General features: G+C 42.6%; 1 protein-coding gene across 4 annotated transcripts in view; it reads right to left on the bottom strand.

Annotated features, from left to right (window-relative positions):
- The window catches only part of yeats2 (YEATS domain containing 2), a 35,640-nt gene that overhangs the window by 15,681 nt on the left and 9,092 nt on the right, over positions 1-10,867 (bottom strand). For all 4 annotated transcript variants that reach the window (XM_050032882.1, XM_050032886.1, XM_050032883.1 and 1 more), the window contains exons 11-18: positions 8,783-9,025; positions 8,004-8,171; positions 6,941-7,032; positions 6,067-6,252; positions 5,719-5,947; positions 4,715-4,873; positions 3,531-3,661; positions 1,045-1,191 (exon numbers count right to left, since the gene is read on the bottom strand). In XM_050032882.1, coding sequence (XP_049888839.1) covers positions 1,045-1,191; positions 3,531-3,661; positions 4,715-4,873; positions 5,719-5,947; positions 6,067-6,252; positions 6,941-7,032; positions 8,004-8,171; positions 8,783-9,025 — 1,355 coding nt within the window. The remainder of the gene's footprint in view (positions 1-1,044; positions 1,192-3,530; positions 3,662-4,714; positions 4,874-5,718; positions 5,948-6,066; positions 6,253-6,940; positions 7,033-8,003; positions 8,172-8,782; positions 9,026-10,867) is intronic.

Here is a 10,867-nt window from a genome sequence, read left to right as displayed (position 1 = left end):
CATTAATAAAACCCTTCATTTAAAAACTGCATTTTGTGTTTACTTGTGTTATCTTTGACTAATGTTTAAATTTGTTTGATGATCTGAAACATTTAAGTGCGGAAAACATGCAAAAAAAGTAAGAAATCAGGAAGGGGGCAAACACTTTTTCACACCACTGTACATATCTGTCTCGGAGGAAGAGGGACAATTCAGGACTGATTTTCAATCCTTTCATATTCCACAATTCTCCATCTGTCGAATGACAGACCGAGGTAGACTCGTGCTTTCGCCCAGGCACTATCACTGTCCCTTTTAGCTTTATTTTGCTTCTTTGATCAATTCTCTTCTTCTTTTTGTAGATCCTGCCGCAGTAGCTATCAGCCATGACCACAAATATAACATCCAAAATACAATTCGCTAAAGAAAAATCTTCTTATGCTTCCTTTTAACTTTCTAGCTTCCTGCTCATTGCGAAACATTGTCTGGGAAAATGTAAACACATGCTGTTCCAGTCTGCGTGCTGTAAATTGCTTGGTCTGTTTTTGAGGAGAATCAAAGCCAGGCACAGGCATTAAGAATAACTGTATAGAAATAGCCAATCATCTCGCTGATGATCTCGTTTGCTTATGTAGGTCATACAGAGGCATCACTTTTAAATTGAGACAGTTTCATAACCAGTCAAAGACTCCTTGCTGCTGCTCCAAGAGGCAATCAAACAGATTATGTGTGAAGTGGTGTGAAGCTGTGAGAAAGAAGGAAAAATCTATATCTCAGAAAGAAAAGTAAACAGGACAGCCAGGGGTGCTCAGCAGCGCTGGCAAACACTAAAGGAGGTTTTCAAGTGTGTCTCCAAACTGTACAGGTCTTTGTCCTGGGAGATCCTCACTGATGTATACCCCAAAGATGAGCCTGTTAGCATCAGACAGTGTTTGTAGCTCTTATCTTTATAAAACAAGGCTGTTTGTGCTTGTGAAACAGTAAAAGGGGCACAAATATAACAGTAGTAATTACAGCAGCTTCCATTAGTATCAGACACTGAAGAGGATCAGTCCCCATACTGACCTGAGCCAGGATAGCTGCCTTCTGTCCAGCTGTCACCCGGATGGCCTGCTGGCTGACAGTGGCTGGAGATGTTGATGCATGACCTCCCGAACTTGAACCTCCCTGCTTCCCCGAACCCTGTGCTGGCTGGCCGACCAAAAACGTGCCCTGTGGATGAGCAGAGTTAGGGTGGAAATCCAACAACATATTACTTTGATTGTATTTAAAGTCAGTGTAGGTGTCATGGTGTAAATTCCACAAGGAAAACCACAGAATTATTAAATAGGAAACTAGAATTAAAGCTTCGCAGTTGTAGTAGTCAAGTTGCACTAAAGTTTACATAGATGTCTGTGAAACAAGGATGTTTTACACACATCATCTCCCCGGCAGCACAGAAGATCTATCAATCTTATTCCTGAGGACACTATTGTAGAAATGATTATGGGCGCAACTTCAAGTGAGATAGCGGAAGTAGTAGTAAGCTAGTTAGTCCCATAGACTGTCTATGGTTAGTCCCAGTGGCTACTCTTGGTGGCTAACCGCCAACGCTGGTTCTTTTCCAAAGTAATGTGCCTTCAGGTTAGTAAATACTGATTTATTTTTTAACAAATATTTAACTAATGTTAACTTAGCATTTTCTAAAATGTCTTTGCGGAGCTCTGGTACCTGTTGCACTGTCCGCGTCTGTAGCAACCAACAACCAGTCTGAGCTACATTTTTGTCTTCAGTAACTGTGTGTTGAACATGTAACCAGAACAAAAAGGGATTGCTCCTGTTGCCAAAGGCGCCATTGATATGAGAAATAAAACCACAAGAGTTTCACCAGACATAGCCAGAAAGTTTTAAATCAGTACATGATACCCCTGTCTTTCCCCGTCTGACTTCAATCACAACCTACATTAGAAAATAAATTCAGCAACATACCTTGAAATATGTATTTAGTCATTAGGGCTGAGAATGTGTTACTGTACTGTACTTCATTTATATCACATAAAAAAATAAATGCCAAAAGTTATTTCTTTTACTACTACTTTATATTACAATTACTGAAGTCTGCTGCTAAATTCAGCGTCATGTTTCTCTCAGAACAGTTTTTAATAAATCAGAAGCTAAAAAAAACGCAGGCAAGCGGAGGATTAGCTGGGAAACATCACATTTTTTAATTTTACATGGAGCTACAGTTAATACTGAATTATGTTTGTCAAATGTGTTAGAATATCTTAATAAGTCATCAGAAATCAGAAATCATCTTTAGAAGGAGCAAATGTTTACCTTCAGCTAGCTCGGGCCATGTTAAAGTTAACAATATTTTTCTGGTGCGCTTGGTTGAAAAGGAAAAAAACCTTCAACCACTAAATTCTAATCAGTCCATTTCTTGAGTCCGAGTTGATGTCTGTGCCAGTTAAAGAAATCCCCTCGAGGTGTTCTTGAGATATTATGTTCACAAGAACGAGACAGACGAGGACAAAATGACCTTGAACTTTGACCAGCAAAATCTAATCAGATCGTCTTTGAGTCCCAGTGGACATTTGTGCCAAATTTGAAGAAATTCCCTCAAGGCCTTCTTGAGATATCATGTTCACAAGAACAGGATGAACGGACGGAGAGACAACTGAAAAACATATTGCCTCCAGTATAAAAACAGGATGCAGTCACCATTTTAGACCCATTTAAATCTATGATTAACATTTAACCCGTATTATACTGCAGAGTACATTGAGGTTCATTCTCTTAATGTGCAAGGTATGATGATCCTACGCATCCATCTATGACATCACCTGCTTTATTTCCTATATATCCTAATAGCTTACCGAACATTCAGGCAGCCTTCTTTGAAATCAATGCATCATCCTTTTAGCTCTTAACTGGTGTGTGTGTGTGTGTGTGTGTGTGTGTGTGTGCGCGCGCGCATTAGCTCTTCAGCCATTTAAAGAGATATACACAACATATTCAAGAACATTTGTAGATACCACACTTAGAAAGCACTCTTAACCTAGACGATTGATCACTATTTGGAAACAGCCCAGATTCTTTACTTTAAATGTAGGTGGAAACCTCTGCAGACAGCTTCATTATATGCTGCTGGCTAAATGCACGGACAGCACTGTTCTAAAGCTGACTGCAGAATCAGTGCTGCTATAATGAATGTGTCTCATTAAGAACACACCAGGCGCAACCTCTATACTAATACAAAAATCTTAGATTCACAGAGGAAAAGAAATCCCATTTGCAGACTGTGCATGCGAGTCCTGTCATGCCATAAGGGAATAAAATCTGGGTGTTTTCTTGTAACTGTGGCGATGAATATTAAATGGATAATGTGCAAAGCACCTTCAGTTTCCAACAGACTTTGATGAGGCACTTCAAACTCTGCTCAAAACATGCCAGAGCATAAACACTAAAGCTCTAATAAACACAACTGAGAATCCACAGCACAGGTTTTTTTAAACGAGAGTACGCATGTCTTGAAGGTTTGTATTATAGCGTAAAAATGCATTTCTACCCACCTGTGGTGTCTGCTTAAGGATATAGGACGTGTAGGAGAGGTTGGATGGCAGACTGCTGGAAGAGGAAGAGGAGGAGGAGGAGGTCTGCGAGCCCCCAGCGCCTGCCGACGTGCTGCTCTGGGACTGCTGACCTAAATTACAGACAGCCACATACACATCAGTCTAAAATCTGATAAACAATCCTGTGTTTCTTTATCCCACATCACAGCTCATCGTCTTCATTATTTGTGTGGTTTCAAACAGGTAAAAGCATATTTCACTCAGACAAATGATTCTGGAGCAGAGCTATACGGAGTACAGCTGGTTTACCGCTGTGAAATTTGTGTTTTAGATAAAATACCGCATGCTGCTTAATCTGTTTAATCTCATTGCAATTTGATAGGAAGTGTGCTGTGTGAGGGATTCTACTCAGTGAATAAACAGCAGAAAGAAACAGATGACTGTGCCTGACTCAGTGTCCAGAAGGTAGAGGAGCAGCCAAAATCTGTAACTGCCACCAGCATGCCTCAAATTCTACCGTCACTTCGGAAGAGGATTTCTTACTTTTGCCAAACTTTATGATGAGCCGAGAGCAAGAACATTTTTAATACAGCTGTCTCCAACCTGAGGCATGGAGGCATTTCAGTTGGACACAAATAATTCCTAAACCCACCACTTTCATCTTCCATATAAGATACACACACAGAGAACAATATATGCCATGACACTCCTGCTAGGATGTAATGTGTTGTGCACAGTGAGATGCCGAACAATTCTCAGGCTCTCTGCACCCACTTTGACATTAAATTATCACATAGGCCCAAACTGAAGACTGGAAACACTATCAAGTGGTGACTGTATTATATTTTAGGTCTTGATATTGTGTCAGTGTGTTTGCTTGAGTAAATGGGCCCCTTCATGTGTACAGGAAGCTCAACTTAACCCAAAGGAGTTATCTGCCGGCTCATGTTCTGTGTTTTGCTGCCACAAAATTACAGTGTCACACAGTGTCAACATGTCTTTAAAACTGCCAACAGTCAAAGAAACTTTCTGCCTGGTCTTATAACCCAAAACTTCCAAGAGTTTGATGGGAGTGTGTCAAGAGTGTGACAGAAAACCAGGGCTAAATAACTGCTAACCCACACTGATTTGTTTTGCTAAAGTCTGTATTTAAAAAGATTATTACAGGATGTTGCACGTCTTACTTGCACTGGAGGCTCGGAGGATAGCTCCCTGTGGGATGAGAAGCAGCTTGCCCTTCCCCGAGGGGTTCTTACTGTTGGTGGTCAGGTAGAGTTTGGTGCCTGGAGGCAAATTGGCCAGATTGGCCAGGTTGTTGGCTGGCAGCTGAAGAGTAGCCATCACTAAGGACATACGCAAAAAGAAAATAATCATTAATCACACTTATCTATACTACAGGCTCTATACCTTATGATTAGTAACACAAAAATGACTAAATATATAACTTCATAAAATGTGTATACCGGGTTTTATTTGTTGTAGAATGCAAATGTGTTATTAAAATAATTGTCTAACGGCCTTCACACACAGGAGGCTTCTTTTTGGGTGCGATTAACTTGCATGTGAAAATATTTTTGTTGTATTTGTCACGAGTACTTTCACACAGAACAACAAAAACACGCACCCAAAAAGTGATGTAATACCTTTCCTGGAACAAGGTCGATTTTTCTGAGCTTTCACTTTGCAAATAAAGGCCAACTCTGTGGTGTGCAACTGACGTCACAACTCCTATGTTCTTAGCTTTCACGATAAAAAACCCTTGACATACACACTGCATACCTGTTTACCAGCGGGAACTCCAATTCACTCAGTATAGTATTTTTCTAAAGGGAAACCCAATAAAATAGCTTACAGTTGCTTTAGCTTTTACAACAACTTACGCCAGACAGACTGCCCAACACTGCTCTGGGTCATAGGATCTTGATAGGTGGTCTTCTGCCTCCTCAGATGAGGTGCTAGCACCCCAGGAGGACCTTAAACTGTCCCACCTACATCCTAAAATATGTCAGGAATCGGCCATGGTAAAGCGCAAAGCTATTCAAACCTGAAGTGTTATAACTGTTGTAAACTTGCATTGCTGGCAGTGTGAATAGTTTTGATACAAAATATTCATGTTGTTTATTCGTCACACCCCCGCTGTGTAAAGGCCTTTAGTGTCACATGAACACCTGTATGTGTGAACTCTGACCTCCGCTCTTGCCACTCGAACCACCAGCCGCCTTGGCAGCAGCCTGCTGACCAGAAATGCCACTGGCTCCACTGACGATGGCTTTTGCGACTCCCTGAGCCAAAACCTGCTTCCCACCCATCACCTTGGAGACTGAGGGGTTGCCCTTGGCGACCAGAATCTGCCCACTGCTGATAGCCACCTGTTTGACCGCAGACTGAAGCGTTGAGCTGACAGGAATGCCTAACATCTAGAAGTGAGAGAAGTTTTTTAATTGACTGTAACTTTTGACAACACATCACTATTACCATGTAAATGATTCACATGTTTCTGTGAGAGGGCGCGTGGTTCAACGCAAGAAACACTGACCTTGTTAGTCGTGGCCCCTGTGGCCCCACCTGCCTGTTTCTGGGCCGACATGGAGATCATGTGACCTCCCTTCACTGCGACAAACTGGTGTGCTGCTGTAGCGGCAGGTTGCTGCTGGCTGGTTACTGTGGAAACCATCTGCTGCTGCTGTGTCGAAACTTCCCCTGGCTCCTGCTTGATAATAACCTGCAACAAAAAAGTGAGTGAGAGAAGGACTTGAAGAAGAAGAAGAAGGCTGCTCTGCCTTGAAAGCACAACAGGTTGTAGATACTGTGGCTGCTCTCACTGGTGTAAATTCGACTCTCTGATATTTCAACACGCTAAAGAACACAGAGCAGCGAGATTTGTTGGCTTAAACAGATTTTTGAAAATCAGCATCATCATTTATTCATCAAGAGGATGTTTTTATATTCCCCATCTGTCCCCATCTGCCCTGGCCTTTAGTACCACAGCAGGTGCCAGACAACTGTAGAATCAGAGCCAATCAGACTGCCACTGTGATAAAACAGAAATTTTAAGTGAAATCGTATTTCAGCCTTTGTGGTTGGTGATGGGATGATGAGCATGTGGGAGTGGGAGGATTTTACAGCGGGGTATTGACACTGAGTGAAACAGAACCATGCAATTCTATCTGCAAAGCTCCCCACACCCCCTCCTATCTTTAGAGTGATGTCCCATTTAAATAGCTTGCCAAGGCACTCACATCTGCTGAAGATAGCACACTGGCCTACTATTAATACCATACTGCTTTGTTAAAGACACAGATACTACAGGGACAGATACTGCGTATTGGTGGGAACAGATCAGTAAAACGAGATGATTTAGCTCATAATGATTCATCTTAGAGGGTGACACCATCAGACTAACAACTTACCTTCACTCCTGATGAGAGGAAGGTGCCGGTGTGAACTTTGGGGGCTGGAGAGCGAGCGCCTTGAGCAACAGATTGTTTGGCCGAGGGGCTTCCTGTGGAGTAATTTACACAAACACACGCACAACAAGTCATGGAGGAGGTGACTGTGCTGGTGATGGTTCACTGCAGTTCCTGCCACCTTTTCCACAGACATCAAGGCCATTGTGGTGCGAGGTGACAGGTGCTTCTCTGAGTTACTCAGCGTGGGCGTTGAAGCCGAGCAACCAAGTTTCGTCCCTTACCTACTGCATTAAAATTTGTTTTATCCCAGGATTGGTGAATCAGCCACAACACCCACATCATCCAGCTTTTAAAACATCACTTGCTGGCACTCCAGCCTCACTGCCAGATCTGGTTGAGCTTGTGCATTTGTGGAGGAAGAGTGGGAGCGGCTGAGTGGGCGAGAAAGAGTGAGCAATCTAGGGGAAAGAGCTCCCAAGTGGAATACGAACTGTAAATGCAATAGCCTTGGTGATGTAAGATGACTCTGCTCCGTGATGGGGTGACGCACACATTAAGTGCACACTCACTTCTTCTGACAAGGCACTCATCTTTGCGAATAATTGCACACCTTGTTCACGGGGAAATATGTGCCCAAACACCGACGAAACTTGACTTGAGTGTGGGGTCTCATTTTCCTAATCTGGCCATAAAACACAGCAGCTCAGTCACCATGGTAACCTCTCATCCCGCAATCATCCTGCAGGCTCACCACACGTCACGCTTTATGAGTGCAAAACAGGAACAAAAGAGAGACACAGGAAAAGATAGAGACAGAAGAGTGGAAGCACAAAGACCTGGATAAGAAAGTACAAGGGGGCGAAAGAGGACACGCAACAGAACGCACTAAAATAAAGAGAAAGAAGAAGAGTAAGAAAGTTTATCATTTGTTCTGCGATAGAGTGCACTCCTCACAGCCATTTTTATATTCTACGTGGGCGGCTCAGACACCGCTTCTCGGTTTCGCTGTGGGTCCACTTCCCATTTTCAAGCGGCACTTTGACACTGAGTGGGAGATGCGTACCTGCGGAGGCGGCGGATGAGGAAGCCATGCCGATCACCTGGCCGGGCTTGTCAACAATGATGTAAGGGTTATTGAGGACTGATGAAGAGCTCTGCTTGCTGTGGACAGGGGTGGATGTGGTAGGTGTGCGAGGCAGCGGGGAGTGGCTTGGGGTGGAAATGGGAGAACCTGTGGGGGAGAAAGTGTACAGGCTATTAGTTAAATAATTGGGTTGTTAATAATGAATATATAAACACATAAATTACGTTTTTTTCTTTCCCTCTTGGTGACCTTTGTGCAACCAGCCAACCAGTGATGTCCAAGTTGACAGTAATTGAATTTGTGGCGATGTACATTAAAATCTCCATGATGCAGATTTAAAGACGCCTGATGAGGTAGAAACATTTTTTAAATTTTCTGCAGAGACCATTCCTCCAATTTTTGCAGAGAACAGCAAACGTGTGCCTGGAGGAGCTCATGAGAAGTCTTGTTCCCTCCTGACTGATAGAGCATATTCCTAACAATGGCTGCATTTTAAATAATTACACCAAGTGAAGAATGAGCATCAATGCCAGGGAACAAAGTGTGCACAAAATACAAGACAGAACAATAGTGTGAATACTGGAACTCTGACAAAGGTCAATATCAAAGCAGTTAAGTGTTTGCTGTCAGCGTTTCTTAGTGGTGTTCGTATTTCACCGCCATTACATCTGAAATAAAAGAGTTTTCTATCATTTTTAGTAAGCTACCAAAAACTCTTTAGCAACAATGTCAAATGGCCACTGGGTGGAGACATTTACCTGAAACAATTTTACAGCTCATGGTGATTGGTTGGAATGATTTCCCGGGAGACTCAGCAGGGCTGGGCGGCTGTCCTTGTGGGACGATCTTACAGCTTGCTGTGATGGGCTGGAAGGCAGAGTTGCCATGGGAACCCAGAGTGATCCTGTCGCTGGCTTTGGGTCGGGTTGGGGTACGTTCACCAGCGGTGAGGCTGGAGCTATGGCCACCTGTAGACCTCCCCATCTCTGCTTTGATGAAACCTAAAAGGAAATGAGATATGTCTTTTATACTCCCTTTAAACCTCATCTGGAGTTAAGATACACATTCTGTGACAGAGATACAGGTGTAACAACAAAATGTATCCAGTACAAGAGACACTGTGACACCACTAAACCCAGTCTGGTATGGTTGAACAAAATGAGCAACAGCTGATAGGATCAAACACTTTCTGGGCAAAGCAAACTATTATCACTGTGCTACAGCTCATACAAATTACTGAAAACTCACACCTAATAAATTACTTTTCATCGTTTTTGAAAAATGATTGTTTCTGTAAATGAGAAGGCTGCTTATTACTCAATAAAAACTGGTATCTTGTGGCCTTCTGAGCACAGTGTTTCACAAATATGTTGTCTACTAGGCTTGGGCGGCATCTAATTTTTCATACCTTGCTGACATTTCACCAGGATAAACAGTGTATGACGGTATTTGTGTTTTTAAAAACAAAACACAAAAACGTAAACGCTGAGCTACTGGTGTCCACGCCATTAGCCTACTTAGACAGGTCTTAGTGGGTTTACATACTTATGGCCTGTAAACTAATGAATAGTTACAGTACGCTGTAACACTTGTTGCCGTGACCGATACAAACATGTCAGTGGGCTGAACCGAAATGATGTCTTAAATCAGTGGTTCCCAACTGGTGTGTCGCAGTCCAAAAGTGCACTTTTGACTCGCAAATGTGTCAAGTTTGTATAAAACACACTTTATTTTTGACATACAATGAATTTCCAGCAGAAGCTTTTATTTTGAAGTGCTGTTTCCTGTTGTAGAGTGAGTGAATAACAGACAGCTACTTAACAGACACAGCAAACTAGCTCAACAACATGGCCAAACTCAAGTATGACGCTGAATGTATTAAACTGTGTGGACCTTGAACTAATGACTAAGGAGAAATCTGAACCCTGTGGCTGGACCAGTTGGGAACCACTGCAGTGTTTCCTCTAGGATTTTTTTCAGCAGCGGGGGTGGCCACCCCCCCCGTTTGGATGTGAAATATGAAAGTGTTTGATTCTGATAAACCGCATGTTTGAATGTTGTTTCTGTGTCGGACTGTCTCTGTCTCTCTTTTTCTCTTTTTGTCTCTCTCTCTCTGAAATATTGATATTGATATTATAAGTTATCTTCAGCTAATAAAATCTACCTTTTTCTTTTCTCTGGTTCGCTGCCCTGTTCTTCAAGACGACAGACTCTGACCTGGTGCTCCAGTGATGATGTCACTTTCAAGATCCCACGAATAACGTTAATTCCAATAGGAGTAGGGATGCACCGAAATGAAAATTTGTGGCCGAAGCCAAAGCCGAATAATATTAAACACTTGGCCGAATACCGATTTTTAGTTTTTCATTAGTTTTTGCAGATGAACCCCCTCCAGATTAGTTTTTCATTAGTTTTTGCAGATGAACCCCCTCCAGATTAGTGTTGTCACAGTACCAACATTGGGACCCACTGTACGATACCAGTGAAAGTATCACGGTTCTGAGTAGTATCAGTATACCACAGCAAAAATGAGACAGATGTGCCTTTTGTCATTTATAAAAAGATAAATCACTTTTCTATAATGCATCAATGATATTTCATTACGTGTCGCCGCTGAAACGTTCACTTATAGCCTCTCTTTGGCGTTTGAGCAGCTTTATAAAACTCTTGAACATGTAATGGTTCCTTAATTAGCAAGGTGACTTTACATAGACGGCATATCTTTTCAATTTCTCCTGACATTGTGTTGTTTGGTTTGTTCACCGCTCCGCGACATGCACGTTAAGGCCCGAACATACTCGGGCAGAACATACGCGGAACGGATTCCGTGGAGGTCCGCGCGG

This window comes from Epinephelus moara, chromosome 21 (genome assembly GCF_006386435.1).
Source record: "Epinephelus moara isolate mb chromosome 21, YSFRI_EMoa_1.0, whole genome shotgun sequence".
Classification (NCBI taxonomy): Eukaryota; Metazoa; Chordata; class Actinopteri; order Perciformes; family Serranidae; genus Epinephelus; species Epinephelus moara.
This window is presented reverse-complemented; position numbering and strand designations above follow the sequence as displayed.